The 18,218-nt window shown below is 49.2% G+C and overlaps 1 protein-coding gene across 1 annotated transcript; it reads left to right on the top strand.

The window, feature by feature from the left end:
* The first annotated feature begins 9,020 nt into the window (after positions 1 to 9,020).
* ATP6V1G1 (ATPase H+ transporting V1 subunit G1) lies at positions 9,021 to 12,556 on the top strand. The gene is made up of 3 exons (XM_064727940.1): positions 9,021 to 9,177; positions 10,938 to 11,038; positions 11,816 to 12,556. The coding sequence occupies exons 1-3, from the start codon at positions 9,096 to 9,098 to the stop codon at positions 11,987 to 11,989; spliced, it is 357 nt and encodes a 118-aa protein (XP_064584010.1). The 5' UTR covers positions 9,021 to 9,095; the 3' UTR covers positions 11,990 to 12,556.
* The last annotated feature ends 5,662 nt before the right edge of the window (positions 12,557 to 18,218 follow it).

Below are 18,218 nucleotides of genomic sequence, written 5' to 3'. Positions count from 1 at the left end.
TCAGCTCTTGCCTCAGGCTGTGCTGTGCCATGTGTGGGTTTGTGCCTTGGGTTCCTGACTGGTTTCCTGGGGACCTATCTGGAAATGAGAGTTCTGGATGTCTGGAAATGATTCTTGACCAACCTAGAGCTCTTCTTCTCACACAGGTGCTGTGCTCTCCTTGGTGAATGTCTTGGGTTGGAAATGGGGGTGTGTTCTATCCCCATCTGTCAGAGCTGGGGCAGTTCTCTGCTGTCCATGGGCAGTTGTTTCTTTCTCTCTCCCACAGCCAACCCTCCCTCCAGGAGATCTCTGCTGTCCATGGCCACTGAGTGTCCCTGCAGGGCTGATCCCATTCCAGCATCCCATGGGGAGATGCTGCGCCCAGGGCAGGAGCCAAGCATTCCTACCTGGATCCAACCTGAGCCTGGCACAGCACAGCAGCCTTTGCCCCCTGCATTGCCAGAGGAGCAGCTTTCTGCTGCCCTGCATGGCCAGAGGGAGCCCAGGCCCATCTGCAGCAGCCCTGGAGCTGCAGAGGAAAACTCCCCCCTTGTGCAGGATCCCTGCTGCAGCAGAGCCACAGCTGGCACTGCAGGAGGGCTGAGCCCCCATGGATGGGGCTGGGACACCCCCCTGACACACAGGGGCTCAACTCCTATTCTCACTCTGGCAGTGGTTTGTTTTCTTTTTTTTTTTTGTACTATTGCATTTGTATTTTTAATTTTCCTAGAAAAGAACTGTTATTCCTGCTCCCATATCTTTACCTGACAGCCCCTTAATTTCAAAATGATAATAATTCAGCGGGAAGGGGTTTACATTTTCCATTTCATGGGAGGTTCCTGCTCTCCTTAGCAGACACCTGGCTATTCAAACCAAGACAGTGAGGATGCTGCCCTTTGCTCCCTGTTCACCCTCTCTGGAACAACAACTCCTTTCTGCTGCTCCCAGCAGGGATCTCATGCCCCGAGGAGCTGTGGTGCTGTGCCCAGGCTGTGGGGTGGTGTATGCCATGTGATATGGCAAAAAAAAAAGGGTGAGGAGTGATCATTGATCAGTTGTGTTGTCATATTCCAGTTCCAGAGCCTGGGCAGCAGCAGTCACTGGATGAAAAGAGGCAAGTTAAAAAGGGCATGAAAATGAGGTGTTTGCCACCAAAGCAGCCAGGTTCAGCTTTGAAGAGGAAACTCCTGTCATCTGATTTAGATGAGAGGCTGCCCAACTTGCTGGCTGCTATTTTTGTTTTGATGCGCAGGCACCTGAAGCCAGGGGCTGCCTCCCCTCTTGTTTCTGGTGGTGAGATGTTTTGTGGGAGGTGTGGGGCTTGGCTTTTCCTGCTCTGCTTTTGCCCAGGAGAGGTCAGGAGCCAGCCCTGCCTGGAGCATCCCCACCACTGCCCTCTGCAGTCATGGGATGGTGACAAAGCCCTCCCACAGGAGCGTTTGCTCTTCTTTGATGCCATTTGAGCAGTTTTGGGTGCTCCTTTTGAATAGCCAACAGCTGATGAATAACCTGGTGCTTCACACGTGATTACAGTCCTCACAGTCTGGATCAATAAATACAATAAGCTTGAGCAGGCTGGTGTTGTGAGCTCTTTAAAACCATATCCTCTATTAGAGACAGCAATCGATGGTGCTTATTCCAGTTTAGCAGTGATTATGTGCTGGTTACTGCAAAAAGCCACCTGCAACCCAAAGTGGGGACTGTAACTTCCTGCTGGTGTACAGCACACCTGTCCTGCTCTAGAAATATAAGTTTTTAATTAAAGTGGATAAAGTGCTTCAGAAAACGCAATGTTCTTGTTTAAATACCAACCATCAGTCATGGCCAAGGGATTTAAACAGGGAAGTTTGGGCTTTCTGCAAATAAATGTGCATCTGGTGTCTCTTTTAGCTCAGTGCAATCCATCCTGAGTGTCAGTCCTGAATTCCATGTGCTCTCTAAATGAGGGGGAGAGGAGGAAAGGGATATTGTGTGTATATATACAAGGGTTCTGCCCCAATGCAAGGAATAATTCAGCTCCCTGGTGTGAGCAGGGCCCTTCCTGGGACTCACTCAATGTTTCCTGTCTGGATCAGGAGCTGGGAGCTGATGACTCAGCCCACGTGCAGGAGTTATTCACTTGTGCCTGCATGGAAATGACAGTTCACATTCCAGCTGTGGATTCTGTGGGGTGGATTTGGGTATCTGGTGCTTCAATATCCTTCAAACACTGCAGCTCTGTTGGATCCTTGTTCCTGTGGGCTGAGCCTTTGGCAGTGGCCCTTCTGCATTCCAGGGGTTATGTATGGAAAACTGCAGGAGCAAATCCAGGGAGCTCAGGGCTCTGGGATGCAGGGGGAGCAGGCCAGCTCCCAGCTGCTGGATGCTGAAGTACCACACTCCTTCCCATGTCCTTCATGCCCAGAACAGCCACATCTTGTCCTGGCTCCAGGCCCTGCAAAGTCATTCCCAAAATCTTCTGGAAAGAACTGGTCAGCAGGTAGAGGTGGGGAGGGGCAGAAAAAGAAGTCACATTACTTTTGTCTGTATCTTAGAGCTGTAAAATCCAGCAGCCTTCTCCTCCTTTGCCTTCTGCATTCCCAAAATAGTTTAATCATATTTTGCTTGAATTTTTCCTAGGTATTGCTCTGTTCTGGGGGATTTACAGTCCTGTAGAGAAACTCATGGCTTTGCAATGCAAAAAACCCCCAGGCTACTTGCATGTGTGAGATGATTTATTGTTCTTGATAATCAATTTTTTACTGCAGCTGTTTCAGGTTAATCCCGCTATTAATATCCTGAAACCACTGAAGTGCAATCCCATTACACAAAGCCCAAACTCTGCTTCTGAGCCCGTGGCACAGTCAGGCAGATCATTGCAGCCCCTGCTCCAGCAGCTCTGAAACTCAGTGACCAAATGGCCCTGGGCTGCTTTGGTGGTGGCCACTTGCTGGGGAGCTCATCCTGCCAGTGTGAGGCTCGATGCTGGGCAGAGCGTGAAGCTGCTGGATGAGGGAGTGGAAAAATAGATTGATTTTATTTTTCCCTGCAGCTGAGAGCTGTCTGGCAAATCACAATGGAAATCAAGCAGGATGGAGCAGGGGTTTGATCTGGGGAGGGGAGAGCAGTGGGAGAAGCAGGGGGTAATTCAGGTAAACTGAGTGGACTTGATTTTGTAATGAGCTGGGTAATTAAGAGTCCAAACTGGGCAGCAGCTTTTGGGTTGGTTTTGACAAAATCAGAACCAGGTCGTGCTGGCTGTGGGTTTATTTTTGGCTTTTTCCCATAGTCCTGCAGCAGTGGATGGGGACAGTGAGCACAGGGATGTAGAGCTTGGATTTTCAAAGGCATTAAGGCTAAATATAGACATTGGTTATTAAGATTTTTCCGTGAATGTTGTAAACAAATTAGTTCCACTAGGTAGCTATCTGCATGCCTAGGTGCTTATGTACCTCTGAAAAACCTTCCTGGAGGAGCTATTTGTTGTCTGGCTTCAGTCTCCAAACTTTCTGAGCTGGGAGAGAGGGAAGTTCACCTTCCTGGGGTAATTCCGAGCGTTTGGTTGAACTTGTGCAGTGAAGAGTCTATCGCTCCACTGCCTTTATGGAGAAAAATCTGCTTCATTTAGCAGGCAGGAGCCCTGCAGCTGAGTGATGTGAACAGTCCCATGACACCAGCAACTCTTGTTCTACATCTCCTCAGGCCCCAGAGGCTGCAGGGATATTTGCTGGAGCTCCAGACATTGTCACTTCCAGGCATCACTTTTGTTTGAACAAGTGGTGGAGAAGGATCCCCCTGCACCCGCAGCTCCATCCCTCGTGGCCTAGAAATTCATCAGCTGCTCGAGGCTGCTTGGCATCACTGCTGCAGTGTTTTGTTATTGTCACACATTTCCATTTCTCCCGAGCTTATGATAAGCATCCAAATTAAACTGCGGCCTCCAATGTTTTTGATATTTCCAGGCAATATTGATAATGAAGCTTGTGCTGTGCTGTGTCATTTACTCAAAGAGCTGCGAGCACCAAACAATCTCCGTACACAGGGATTGTCTCATCCATCACTGCGAGTCAGTGTGCCTGTACCACGGTGCACAGTGACATTACCCAGGGATTTGGGGCAGAGAAAGTGGAACTGGGAAGCCAAAAGATCTTTTATGGTGGGGGAAAATCAAGATTTTCTGTGTGTTTCTTCCCTGTGGAGTGGGGATAATGCTCTAGTGAAGAACTGGAAGTTGCCTTCAGCAGGCAAAACTTTGGTGCTGCCCATTACAGGGTGTTGGTGGTGTTTGAGGGTCCCCAGGACAAGGGAAGAGATGAGAATCTTGACTCCATGTTTTAGAAGGCTGATTTATTATTTTATGATATATATTATATTAAAAGAAATTATATACTAAAACTATACTAAAGAAAGAGAAAGAAGACATCAGAAGGTTAGACAAGAATGAATAATAAAATCTTGTTACTGACCAGAGTCTGACACAGCTGGGCTGGGATTGGTCATTAATTAAAAACAATTAACATGGAACCAATCAAAGACTCACCTGCTGGTAAGCAACCTCCAAACCAGATTCCATAGCAATCAGACAATTATTGTTTACATTTCTTTTCTGAGACTTCTCAGCTTCTCAGGAGAAAAATCCTGGTGAAGGGACTTTCATAAAATTTGTCGGTGACAACAGGAGATGCTGTTTATTGCTGTATTTACTCCAGGAGCTGCTTTGCTTTGCTGTCACATACAAAAATCCTGGTGCAGACCAGGTTCCCTCATGGAGGGATCCCAGTGGATTGGACACAGATGCCCCATGGGGAACACTCAGTCTCGTGTCCATTTATCTTCCCAGCTACATCCTTTGCAAAGGCCACCTGACCTCTGATTAAGGATGGAGGCCAGGAGATGCCAAGGAAACAGGAATGGAGATTTCCTTTGGTGGACAAGGAATTAATAAGCTCTGCTGACACTTCATCCCAACAGAACATATAAACAGAGCTCCCACGCTGGCTCTTACAAAATATCCTGATTTATGTGAAACTGAGCCTGGTGGGTGATGTAAGGCACTGGCACAGCCAAGCATCACCCCAAAGCAGCTCTCTTATCCTGAAGGAGGAGAACAGGGGCTGACACAGAAATATGGCTTCTTAAACTGCTTTTTAAAAAATCAATCCTTACAATATCAATGTAAGTCCATTCTGGTGTAATTCCATCACTGCAATCGGGTTACTCCAGGCTTTAAATCATCCTTGATCACAGAGCAGCTCCAGATGATAAATGGAGCTTTCTTTCTCATTTTGGGATATTTGGGCCAAATTCTTGGCACAGGTCAGGTACAGATAAGTGGCACCAATTTGTGCATTTCAGGGTTTAATTGATTTTTCTATGTAAATTCTATTGTTATGCTGTGCTTTGATTTTTAATACTCTGTTCATAAATGAAAAATTCATCCAAAATATGAATGCTGGTTAATAATCATTCACCGACCATATTTTAATAATCAACCAATGATGTTTTATCAACATCCCGCAGCTGCATCACCTCAGTGCATTTCTGTGAATGAATTAAACCTCAGAAGAGAGAGATCAGCTCAGTTCCCAGGGGCGAACACAAAACCTCTTTGAAAGAGCAGACAATTGCACAGAATAACAGTTTAACTTGGGGAATGGAGAATAATAACAGATCCAATTGAAAGTGCAAGGGAATTTAGAGAGGAAAAAATGTAATTACCTGCTCTGGAAAGGAGCCAGACACTGTTTAAAGTCTCATTCTTCCCAAATATGTCTGGGAATCTTTAATGACAGCAGGATCATGAGACATGGCATGTGTTGCAAAAAAGCAAAAACAAGCTGTATTTTTTTTCCTTGATTCTAGAAATATAGAAAGCCCTATAATCTAGAAATATCTGCTGGTATTTCAGGAACCTGTGTGACACAAGCTTGGAGTTGTGACCCTGTGTAGAACAAAGCAGAATGAGAAGAGATGCATCTCTAAAATAAAAATAAGTATTTATTGCTTGCAGGAAAATAAAAAAGCTTTTGGAAAAAGAATGAAAATTAAGCAAAAGGTGTATTTAATTTAATTTTCATTATTGTGAACTGTGAAAACAGCTAAAAGAAAAAGAAAATCCTTTCATTTGTTTATTTTAATAATTTGTTTTCCCATCCTAGAGAGCATGACCAGCCTCATCCTCCTATAAATATCCTTTCTTCAGTCTCTGTTGAATGTGAGGTGCATGAAATTTAGGATTGGTGAAGTTTATCATCCTCTGATATCTTTTGCCCAGTGCTGGACAAATAAAGGGATGCCAGTGTCACTAAGAGCTGCCTCTGTAATAGCAAGTGACAAGCTCATGTTCCCTGAGTCTGAGGGAATAAAAGCCAAGCTCAGAAGTGCTCCTGATGCTAATTAATTATCAACCAATTTCTGGTAAAATTCAAGTGGTTTCAGCATCTTTTATTTATACCTGTGCAAGTCTGAGGATTGAAAATGATGGGGTTTGGTTTGTTTTTGTTTTTGCAACCAGCAAGAAGTGATTTTTTTCAAACGTTAAGTGAATGGGGAAGTTGTTCCAACAGCTTTTGGATTCACATGTGTTTCATGTGACACACACCATGAGGTTTCAATTAGCTTTTGGGCAATTTTAAACAAGAAAGCAACACAACCAAGCAAAAGATTGTTTTAAATATGAACTGTTGTTGTCTCCATTTGTTAACTGTCAAAATGAAATAGGTAAAAACTCATCACATGTTTTTTAAAGCAACCTAGAGCTGAAATTTGGAGGGATTTTTGTCTGAAAATTTAGTGTGATCAGCACCAAAGTATTTCAGGGGGCAGAAAAGGGCAGTGTTCTCATTATCACCTTACAGACAGAAGCTGTGAGTCTGAAAATCACCATCACCCAGGAGGAAAACAACACCCAGTGCTGCCTGTGGCTTCAGGGCAGAGCCAGACCCCTTTGGACCCCTTTGCTCCAAACCCTGTTTGATCCCTGGTATCCCCTTCAGAGCATCCTGCTCTGGGGTCACCTCTGGGTTCAGCTCAGATGATTTAATTAACATGGAACATTCCTGAAAACACAGGAGCAGCTAATGAGCATGGTGGGTTTTGGATGGGACTGGGGCTCAGGGGGTCAGAGGGAGACTTTAATGATTTTGTGGCCTTGGTGTGAGGTGAGAGGAGGGCAGGGGCTCCTGGGGCTTGGGGTCAGATGAGAAGAATCTCATTTCTGGGTTGTTGCTGCTCCAAAGGAGCCTGGATCTGCCCCAGCTGACCCCACCAGGTTTTTTTTGGCTGTGACATATTTTGAAATAGAGACAGCATGTCAGGGTGGCTTGGAAGTAAATGATGCCCCTTCCAGCCCAAACCATTCTATGATTTCCTGTGACAACCTGAGCGTGTCCCCTTGCTGGAGCTGCCCCATCTGTGACAGATGATGTAGGACCAGATTTGCTGGGTTTTCCTTCTGCCAGCACAGTCTGGCTGTGATGCCACAGCTCCCAGTGCCCTATCCCAGCACCTGAGCCTTCCTTCAAAGCCCAGAATTCTGGCCTGAGCTCTTCTCCCCATCTTTCCCTTTATCTTTCACTGAAGCAAATATCCCCCTGAATGGATGGGCACGCTAAACCCATTCACTTAACCGCTGGGCCCAGCTGAAGGTCACCCTGAAAACACTCATAATTCCTATTCAGCACTATAAATATGCATTTGATTCATTGTCTCCTGTCCCTTCCATCACGGGGGATGGAGGAGGCGGGCCGGCAGCCCCCCCGCCTCTCCCGGCAGCGATGAGTCACTGTCCTGGCTCTGAGGCTTCATCAGAGCGATATTATTTGACAATAATTGTAATTTATGCTCTGAAAGTGCCGGGGGAGCTGCATTCAGGGCTTTCAATGGCCCTTGGGATGTGATGGGTGAGGGTTGGGCGGGATGGGGGTGGTTGGGGGACATTTGAGAGCCTCTGGCCAAGGATGTCCAGGATAGTTTTCAAGCCCCCAGAGCACCAGTGGCTCTGTGCTGGGGGTGACACCAGAATGGGGGTGGTCGAGGGACACTTGGGAGCCCCTGGCCAAGGATGTCCAGGATGGTTATAAAGCCCTCAGAACACCAGTGGCTCTGTGCTGGTGGTGACACCAGGATGGAGGTGTTTGGGGGATACCAAGCTCTCTGGAAACCCTTGTTAAAAGTTGTCCAGGATGATTGTAAAGCTCTCAGAGCACCAGTGGCTTTGTGCTGGGGGTGACACCAGGATGGGGGTGTTTGGGGGACACCTGCCTCTCTGGAAGCCCTTGCTAAAAGTTGTCCAGAATTATTGTAAAGCCCTTGGAGCACCAGCGGCTCTTCTGGGGGTGACACTGGGATGGGATGACATCTCAGGGGACACTTGGGAGCCCCTGGCCAAGGATGTCCGGGATGGTTTTAAAGCCCCCAGAGCACCAGTGGCTCTGTGCTGGGGGTGACACCAGGATGGGGGTGTTTGAGGAACATTTGGGAGCCCCTGGCAAAGGATGTTCAGGATGGTTGCAAAGCCCTCAGAGCACCAGTGGCTCTGGTGACATCAGTGGCTGAGGGTGACATCACGATGGGATGACACCTCAGGGGACACTTGGAAGCTCCTGGCCAAGGATGTCCAGGATGATTGTAAAGCCCTCAGAGCACCAGTGGCTCTGGTATCACACAGGTGGGTGACACCAGCAGTGGGGAGGAGACACCACAGCCCAGGAGAGACCAAAGCATCCCTGGTGCCCTTGTCACTGCTCAGCCGGGGGCTGCCGCAGTTCCAGCGATTAGAAAGCATGAAAGAAACCAAACCAAACCCCAGCAGCGCCTTCCTGCAGGGGTTTAAGTGGATTTTGGCACCAAAGGGGCTCAGGAGCGGGGGACGGTGAGGCCCAAACCGGCCTTGGCCGGGGGCTCCCCTCACAACTACGGGGCGGGGCCAATCAGCACAGGGGCGTGACTAAGTTAACAGGGCGTATTAGTGGGCGTGGCCTAACAACAGGGGTGGAATTGTGGGCGGGGCTTACACCGCGCTCTATGGACTATCACAATGAGGGGGCGTGACCGAGGGCGTGGCCGGCGCGGTGTGGGCGTGTCCCGCGTGACGCAGTGACGCTGCCGCGGCCCGGCCGGACGGAGCGGCCGCCATGGCGAGCCAGTCGCAGGGCATCCAGCAGCTGCTGCAGGCCGAGAAACGCGCCGCGGAGAAGGTGGCCGAGGCCCGCAAGAGTGAGTACGGCACGGCCCGGCACGCCAGGCCCTGCCGCGGGGGTGTGGTGGCAAGAGAGCTCGGCCCGGCCCGGTGTGGCCTGGCCCGGCCCGGCCTGGCCCGGCGCGGCCGCCTCAGGCCTTGTGGCCCGGCGCTGAGGGCGGGGGATAGCGGGGATCCCCCAGCCCAGCCCCGGGTGTGCTCAGGGATCCCCCAGCCCTGCCCTGGGTGTGCTCAGGGATCCCCCAGCCCTGCCCCAGGGTGCTCGGGGATATGTGGGGCTCCCAGCAGAGCAGCGCTGGAAGCTCCCCACGAAGGCTCAGTGCAGTGTGAGGGATCGGAGCCGCGCCGGACCCTCCTGGCAGAGCCCAGCTCAGGAGCTCGGGGGCTCCTGGCTCTCTGGAGGACACGGTCACCATAACCTGGCCTTGGCTTGGGGCTTGGCTGTGCCTCTCACTGTCCTTCTTGCCTTCAGGTGGTGAAAACAGTGTGTTTCAATATCAGTAATTAATAGAGCCAGTCTGTTTCCATTTCAGTAATTAATAGAACTGTTCATTCCTAATAGATCCAAGTTAGCTCTCCTGTTGTGCAAGAGAAATTCTGGTTGTAAAGACCCCCCAATTTTGCAAATCTTTTCTGCTTTAAACAAGTACATATGTATATCTCTGTTTATATGGCTTGCAGTTCAACCCCCTGACAGTGTTGCAAGAGGCAGATTTTTGCAGTTCACTCCAGTGATGATAGTCTTGGAGGGGAAAATGTGGTGGGAAGTCCAGGAGGGGAAGTTGAGGCAATGGCCAAGACTGCTCTTGGTTTCACAGCTGGTCTGGTCTAAGATTTAATGCTCTTTCTATTGGGCTTTTTTTGAGATCTCACAGAAGCTGCACACTCACATTCATTGGGGTAATCCTAAACACAGGTACACACTTGGAGAACTTAATGGGAGCAGCCCTGCAGAAAGGAACTTGGAGGTTCTGGCGGGTGAGGGGCTGGACATGAACCTGCAGTGCCTTCATGGCCTTTATGGCCAGACACATCCTGGGCTGAGCCCAGCGTGGGCAGCAGGGCAGGGGGGATTGTGCCCCTGTGCCCAGGTGAGACCCCACCTGCAGAGCTGCCCCAGCCCTGCCCAGCACAGGGAGGAGCTGGAGCTGCTGCAGAGATCCAGAGGAGGTCATGAAGCTGCTCCCAGGGCTGGGGCCAGGCTGGGAGAGCTGGGGGTGCTCACCTGGAGAAGAGAAGCTCCAGGGAGAGCTCAGAGCCCTTTCCAGGGCCTTAAAAAAAAGGAGGGAGAGGGACTTTTTATATGGAAAGTGACAGAGAGTGGGGTTAGGTGGGATATTGGGAATTAGGAATTCTCCCCTGGCAGGGTGGGCAGGCCCTGGCACAGGGTGCCCAGAGCAGCTGGGGCTGCCCCTGGATCCAAGGCCAGGTTGGATGGGGCTTGGAGCAGCCTGGGACAGTGGGAGGTGTCCCTGCCATGGCAGGGGTGGGATGGGATGATCTTTAAGGTTCCTTCAGCCCAAACCAGTCAGGGTCTCATCCTGTGACTAAGCCAGACCTGATGTGTGCCCCTGCTCTCACTGCTCTGTGGTGGGAGCTCCTGGCTCGGTGACCTTGGCCGTGGTTTGCTGGGCTCCTCCTGAGATCACCACACTCAGGGAGGGGCTTGGTTTGCCCCTGCAGAGGGAGCAGACACTGTGGTGGTGGCTGTGCATGAGGAAATCACACTCTCAGTGCTTTCTCCTGTTTCTTTGCCTTGGTTTGTGCTGTGGAGCAGGGAAGAACCGGAGGCTGAAGCAGGCCAAGGAGGAGGCCCAGGCCGAGATTGAGCAGTACCGGCTGCAGAGGGAGAAGGAGTTCAAGGCCAAGGAGGCAGCGGTTGGTGTTCTCCATCACTCTCTTATTTCCAGCCCCTTTGCTATGCCCTGGGGCTGCCTTGCCCTGGCAGCACCCTCAGGGTGGAGTGAGTTGCAGCAGGAGCACTTCCCCAAGTGCCTTCCTGTGAGGCACAGCCATGTGTCTCAGAAAATCCCGTGGAAGTGGCTCAGGACAGGGTGTGTTGGTCTCAACTGTCAGGGAAAGAGCTTAATGAGCTCCTGAGTGACAGCCTCCCAAAAGAGACTGCGCTCATTGCTCCTGTCACAGGCTCATTTCCTATGGTGCTGACATGGCAGAGACCACTTGCTGTGTCCCTGGTCACCAGAAAGGAAGGCTGAGATTTTTATAAAGATTCTCCAAGGCTAGGAGCAATGGGAGCAATGTGCTTAAAGTGACTCCTGGGTGTTACTTTCATGCACTCTCTAGTGCAGTTGTGCCCAGGGGTTCCAGCTGTCTGTACAGCAGGACCTGTATTTTGGGCACTCCTTAGAAACTCATGGGATAAATGGCAGGGAGTTGGAACAAGATGATCTTTAAGGTCCCTTGCAACCCAAATAATTTGATGATTCTATAAAAGAGGATAAAAGGCAGAGGGGCTAAGGATGAAATATATGGACAAGTTTAAGGTGAAATCTGAGCAAAAAATGCAGCAGTACTTTATTTAATATTAACATTAACATTAATGTTCCCTCAAAAAAGATTAACGTGTGAGATGCTTCAGAATAACAAAATACAGAGCTTGGCATGGTGATTCATTTTTTCCTTTGCTGTTTGTAGGCCCTTGGCTCCCATGGCAGCTGCACCACTGAAGTGGAGAAGGAGACTCAGGAAAAGATGAGTGTAATCCAGCAGAACTTCCAGAAGAACCGGGAGGTGGTGATGTCCCAGCTGCTGTCCCTGGTGTGTGACATCAAACCCGAGATCCACGTGAATTACCGCATCAATGGCTAGTGCTGGCAGCAGGGAGCAGAGTCCTGGCACTGCTGGGAGTCCAGTCTGAGCTTCAGGTGCAATGTACAGCTCTTAGCCATACCTTCCCTGTCCTGCTTGTCCATGTGTTAAATTATTTCAGTGAGCCCTTGGAGTTCTCTTAGTTTCTCTTTTGACACAAACTCAGAGCTTGTTCAAACATGAAGTGGCCATGTGTCAGATGTGTGCTGAGTTATTAAATAGATATTTTCCAGCTGGCACAGGAGTGATCCCTTTCCATGGTGATAATATTCAATGAGAAGTTTCCCTCTGTGAAACAGAAAAGGGAGAGAGCTGCTGGCCTGTGTCAGTAATTGTTAAACCTGTGTACCTGTATTCCTGTTGACCAAACTGCATTTCTCAGTGTGTTGTTAAACCTCTGCACAGGATTTAAACCCTGTAAGAAGAATTCTCTGGCTGTGCAAGTCCTGGCTGATCATTTCCAGGTGCTTGAGTTTCTCTGTAATGAATCCTCTGTATATTCTGCTGTTAGCTTGAGGTACAAGTCTGGCACAATGACACCTGAAAGTAAAAACACTTCACTCCAAAGCCTCTGCTCAGTCTGGTTCTTCCTGCTCACTTGTTCTGGGAATGCTGGCAGGCCTTGCTGGGCACCTTGGAAGTCTGGACTCTGCAGAGTGACCATCAAGTATTGATAAAAGAAAGTTTAAGAGAGACAGCCAATATCTGAAGGTCACAGCAGGTAAGTTAAAACCCATTACAGAGCTCCTCCTCTTGGCTCCAGTCTGATGCTTTACCTGCCAGATCATTCTGAAAACCTTCAGGAACAAATGTTCTTGTGACCATTAGGGGAAATAAAATGGTGCCAGTTCATTGGAATAGTTTGATAGCCAGGTGCTGCACAGTAATTACCCTTCCCTGGGTCCAGTGCTGGTCACTGCGTGTTTGTACCAAGGTCATCCTGAATCCTGCAGCATCCTGTGCCTGGGAACAGAGGGAAAGAAGAGTTCTGGAGTTGTCTGCATCACTTTCCAGCTCTTTAATCAAAGATACACACAAATAATTGAGAGGTTTAATTTGGTTTCTTCCTCTTACCAGCAGAATATTAAATGCAGCTTTGCTTTTTTGTTGAGTTCAAATTCCAGGCTTTTTGTGGAAAAGAGACCTCAGCATGTCCCTGATCTGGCCTAGGAGTTGTGCAGGTTGGGATCTTTGAAGGAGCCTCCTGGATGCTGTTGTGTTCCTCAGACAGAACATCTTGATTTCCACAGCTCCTCAGTGAGGCATTGCAAAGCCTCTTGGACCTCTGGAATTGTGCTAGGGAGGGAAAAAAGCAGGATGGATGTGGATGTGAGTCCTGCAGGCAGCTCTGGGGTCTCCTTGTCATATTTTATGGTAGTGCACTGTACTCCTGGAAAGATCTCTTCAGGAATTGAAGCTATTAAACGGGCTGTAAAATTCAAACAAAAGCTTCTTGCAAGGTGAAATGTGCCTGGCTGGGGGAGAAGCCAGGTGGGTACAAGCAGAACAGGATCAAAGCAGTTTTAATCCATGTGCTGTAATGTGGAGAGGTGTTATGGCCTCATAAAAGGTTGCAGCCATGGTAATTTCACTGTGTCCTTTGCAGATGAGACATTTCTCCCTGTTGAGAGCAGGTGCTCAGGCTCCAGCAGGACGCTCCTCAAAGCCCTCCTTGCTCCAGGCTGTAATTAGCAATTTCATTCCCTCTCTTATCAGTAACAGACTGAGACTCTGTCCAGAAAAAATGAAGTGTATGCTCCACTTTCTCATATTGGTTCATAAGTTTCCCTTGGTTAATGAGGACTTTTATTCTTCTTTAGAACAGAAGCAGGAGAAAAAGGGGGAAAAAATCCACCATGATTATATCTCCTTGCAAATGTGCTGTGAAGAAGCTCCCTTTAGAACATGCAGAAGTGTTAATGTATTACAAGAATAATAATTTTCTGTAATACTTCCCTGAAACTTAACAGTTGAGAGTGACTCCAACTTTGCACTGAAGGAAGCATTTCCAATTACTGCTCTCCAGGAAGGCTGCCTTGGTTTGTGCAGTGCAGAGATTTTATTTCCAGTTGAGATTCTTTCATCTTGCTCTGTGTGCCCAAGCCAGGCTGTGCCAGGGAAATGCTCTGCAGGAACAATCCTAACGCAGGTATGGAGTGGGACACGCTGCTTCTTGCCCCTGAAATCTGATTTTTGAGGCATTTTGCAGGAAGTTTGAGGAGTAGGAATGAAGCCCACAGCAGCTGTTAGAACAAATCTGTATCTGAATTCTTCCTGCTGCTCCTCTACCCAGGGGAGTGTGGCTGCTCCATCCCTGGAAGTGTGCAGGGCTGGGTTGGATGGGCTTGGAGCAGCCTGGGATAGTGGGAGGTGTCCCTGCAGGCAGAGAGAAGAGAGGGTGATCTCTGCGGGTTCCTTCCAACCCAAACCACTCTGGGGGTCTGTGACAATCCCTCAGGACTGAGCCACAGCCTGCTTGTGTACTACAAAAAGAGCAGAAGCTGCTCTGGGCCCACACACCACTGTGAGATTGCCTTGATCTGGGCTCCCATCCCTGGAAACACCACCTGGCTCCTGCTCCTGGGGACACTGCAGTGTCAGAGAGTGTCCAAAGGAGGGGCACAGGGATGGGGAAGGGTCTGGAGGGGCCCTGAGGAGCAGCTGAGGGCTCTGGGGTTGTTCAGCTGGAGCAGAGTGAGGGCAGAGCTCCCCGGGGCTGCAGCTCCTCCCGAGGGGCAGCTCCATCTCTGCTCTGGGCCAGGGACAGGAGCCAGGGCACGGCTGGGGCTGGGCCAGGGCAGCTCAGGCTGGAGCTCAGGGCAAGGCTCTGCCCCCAGAGGGTGCTGGCACTGCCCAGGCTGCCCAGGGAATGGGCACGGCCCCGAGGCTGCCAGAGCTCCAGGAGCCTTTGGGCAGCGCTGCCAGGGGTGCCCAGGCTGGGGCTGCTGGGGGGGCTGGGCAGGGACAGGAGGGGGATTTGATGATCCTGGTGGGTCCCTCCAGCTCAGGAGATTCTGTGCTCTTGTGATCCTATGAAATAAAGGAAGGAAATCACCTCTAAGCCCAGACCTGGAGTCCAGAAATCACCTCTAACCCCAGATCTGGAGAGATCTCCTTAGTGGGGCAGCAATTCTGGCTGGCAGTGCTTTAGCAGGGGCTCCCCTGGCAGCTGCATTTGGGCACTTTCACAAGCAGGGTGAGGACATTTTCCTGCTCTGGAGGTCCAGGAGCCCTTCCCCTCTCTGCCTGGAGCTGCCAGGCTGGCTGTGCTGGATGGCAACTTCAGGATATTCAGGGTGTTCCAGGGGCAAATCTACATTTGGCAACCTTAAATTCCTCATTTTTCTGCGTTTGTGAGGTCAGTGCACAGTTCCTGATGATCTTTATTCAATCTGGAGCTGTTTTTTCATGGCAGATCCAGCCCTGTGAGCTGCTGGCAGTCCCTCTATCCCTTTCCTGCCATCCCCAGCTTTGGGCTCCTGCTGTTTTCTCCCACCCTGGAGCCCAGCTGACCCCAGAGCAGGCAGAATTTGGTAACCCTGCAGAGAATTCAGCAGTTCCTGGTCTGTGGGGCAGCTCGAGGGAGGTGTGAGCAGCAGGATGGGGTATCCCAGGTGCTGTCCTGCTGCTGTGGGGCAGGACCACCCTGCAGTGTCCCCTGGAGGTGACAGATGACTGTGTAAACATAATGCAGCTCCCTTCTCTCTGCCTGCATTAAACCTGCTCTGTTTTCTCTCTTTGCTTCTTTTTTCCTCCTCTGGAATCTCTTTCCCCTTTATCACTCTTCACTAGTTCTTGCATTAATGCATAATAGGAAACACAAGGCAAAAACCTGCTGGTCCCAGCTGAGGTCTTGGCTTTAAAGTCTTAAAGAAAATAATATTGAGAACTCTCCAGATCAATGTTCTGCTGAAAAAGTTTTCCCAAACTAATCCAAGGAAGGAGCACAGTGTAATGTTTCTTTGAGGTTGAAAGGAGAAAGTGCTAATTTCATGCAGAAAAGATTGTATCTTGGACTAGCATAGGAATGGAAAATAAATTGGTATTAAATTACATTCATCTGCCTCAAAATAATCTAATAAAGCATCTTCTGGATCAATAGCTGAATCATTATCCCAGGCACATAGCAAGCTTTGCCTCTTTTAATTTGAGATTCAAGAAAAGAGGTTTTTGCATTACCATAGTAAAAAGAATAATACTTTAAGTCTTCATAAGAAGAAGGCAGAAGTAGGAAAAAAAAAGATAAGAACCAGACTCAGTGCCTTAAGCAAGTGTCATTCTTCATTTGAAACTTGCAATTTATGGGTAGTGTAAAATAAATTTTTATATTTAATGACTGTCAATCTGTCAGCTTTGCTGACAAAAAAATCCAACAACGCAGAGTGAAAGGACTTTGTGTGCAGGAAGGGAGGAGAAGGGCAAGACAAGGCTTTCAACAACTTTGTTCTCCTAATTAAGGCTCACTAGGGAAAAAAATAGGAAAGAGATGGCACAGTTCTGTCCTGAAAATGCAGTTTCATCAAAAGAAAATGAGATGTGCCAGTGTTGGCTGCAGTGTGCACAGTCCAAACAAGGCTGACGTGGAGAAAAACTGCAACCACATGCAGATTGTGGTCAAAAAAAGCTGGAATCACGGGAGTGTGGATTCCAAATACTGCAAAGGAGCTGAGTTTATCAAAACATGGAGTAAATACAGAGAGAACATGGTCAGAATAGGCAAAAGCAGACTAAATGTGTGTGTCTGGTTATTTAAAGCATTGAGACACCAAATAGATGCTGAAGAGTGACCTCAGAAATGACATGAAGGATGTGATAAAGGTGAGGTTATTCCTGAGGCTGGGAGGGCTGGGTGGGTACTGTCAGCCTGGGACAGTCCTCAAATTTCTATCTTGAAAAAGCAGATTTTTTCATTTCCCTGCAATCAGCCTCCCTGTAATATATTCATTAATGCAGCAGGTGGAACAGGGAGTACAATGTAAGTCCAGGGCACCAAGCTGGGAAGAGATACAAACAGTACAGAGCACTGAATCACAGCTCCAAATGATCTTGATAAGTGGGAGAAATGATCTGAAACCAATAGCCTGAGCCTCCCTGCAGGGAGGAGGAACTGAGGAAGGTGAAATCAAATACATCAGCTGGGAGCAATCCATGAGCAGCTGCACAGCACTGCAGGAATTTGGGAAAATGGGCTGGGGGGACCCCCACAGGCAGCAGATGTGGTAAAGGGAGGGCAAAGCCAGCCTGGACAGAGCTTGGAGCAGCCTGGGCTGGTGGAAGGGTGGAATCAGATGGGATTTAAGGTCCTTCCAACCCAAACCATGCTGGCATTCTGCCTCTGGTGATCCCAACACTCAAATGAGCAGGAGTTTGCTGCTGGAGGTGCTGATGCCAAGAGCTTTTGTGTCTTGCCAAGCAAGAGGGGCACAGGGGCTGTGCTTCAGTTTGTTATCCACTCTGCTTTCAAGTTATTGTCCCACAGGAATTTGCTTGGAGCATTTCCTGCAGAGAGCTGGCAGTGCTCGTGGCTTCTGGTGTTCCCTGTCAGCATCTCTGTGTGGGTGAGGAGCAAACCAAGCCAAAACTTTTGATGAGGAGCGTTTGCAAAAGAACTCAAAGCTTCCCATGGCCCTGTCTTGGGTGGGGATTGGAGCTGGGCCTTGAGCTGGTGACAGATTTATGGGATTTTTCCCAGAGCCTGGATGGTGTTGCTAGTTTCCAGTGGAACAGGATCCCACGAGGGTGAGTGGCTTTGGAGCTGTTGCCTGTGGAGCCACGTGATGGGCTGAACTCACAGCTCTGGAGCAGAACCCATCTCTCCAGAAGAGCAGCCTTTGCTCCAGGAAGTGCACACAGACACTGCAAGAGCTGATTTTTTCCTTTTCTTTCAACCTTCCACCCCTGGATTTGCTTTGTTCCAACTTTCCATGGATCCTGCAGCTTTTGGGCAGCTCCAACACCACAATTCTCAGGCCAAGGAGTTTGGTTTTCATGGTGTTTCAGCAGTCAGGCTAACAACTCCAGCATGTGCAGCACTGTGGAGGATCTATCTGATTGTTCCTAAGCCTCCTGCTTTTCTTCTGGAGCTGCTGGAAGGGAAACTTTCTCCACATCAGCACAGGTTTGGGGAGGGCTACAGCTCCTGCCCTGCTGTCATCCCTGTTCCTGAGTGCCTTCCATGACCCTTTGGTGAACAGTGACCTCTTGTCAGCATTGAGATCTGTGTTTGCCT

Source organism: Zonotrichia leucophrys, chromosome 17 (genome assembly GCF_028769735.1).
Source record: "Zonotrichia leucophrys gambelii isolate GWCS_2022_RI chromosome 17, RI_Zleu_2.0, whole genome shotgun sequence".
Classification (NCBI taxonomy): Eukaryota; Metazoa; Chordata; class Aves; order Passeriformes; family Passerellidae; genus Zonotrichia; species Zonotrichia leucophrys.
The sequence above is the reverse complement of the archived record's forward strand: the minus strand, read 5'-3'. Positions and strand labels throughout refer to the sequence as shown.

Coding starts and splice junctions, on each gene's coding strand:
- ATP6V1G1 (XM_064727940.1), top strand. CDS start 9,096: ATGGCGAGCCAGTCGCAGGGCATCCAGCAGCTGCTGCAGGCCGAGAAA. Junction 9,178..10,937: donor GGTGGCCGAGGCCCGCAAGA/GTGAGTACGGCA, acceptor GCTGTGGAGCAG/GGAAGAACCGGAGGCTGAAG. Junction 11,039..11,815: donor TCAAGGCCAAGGAGGCAGCG/GTTGGTGTTCTC, acceptor TGCTGTTTGTAG/GCCCTTGGCTCCCATGGCAG.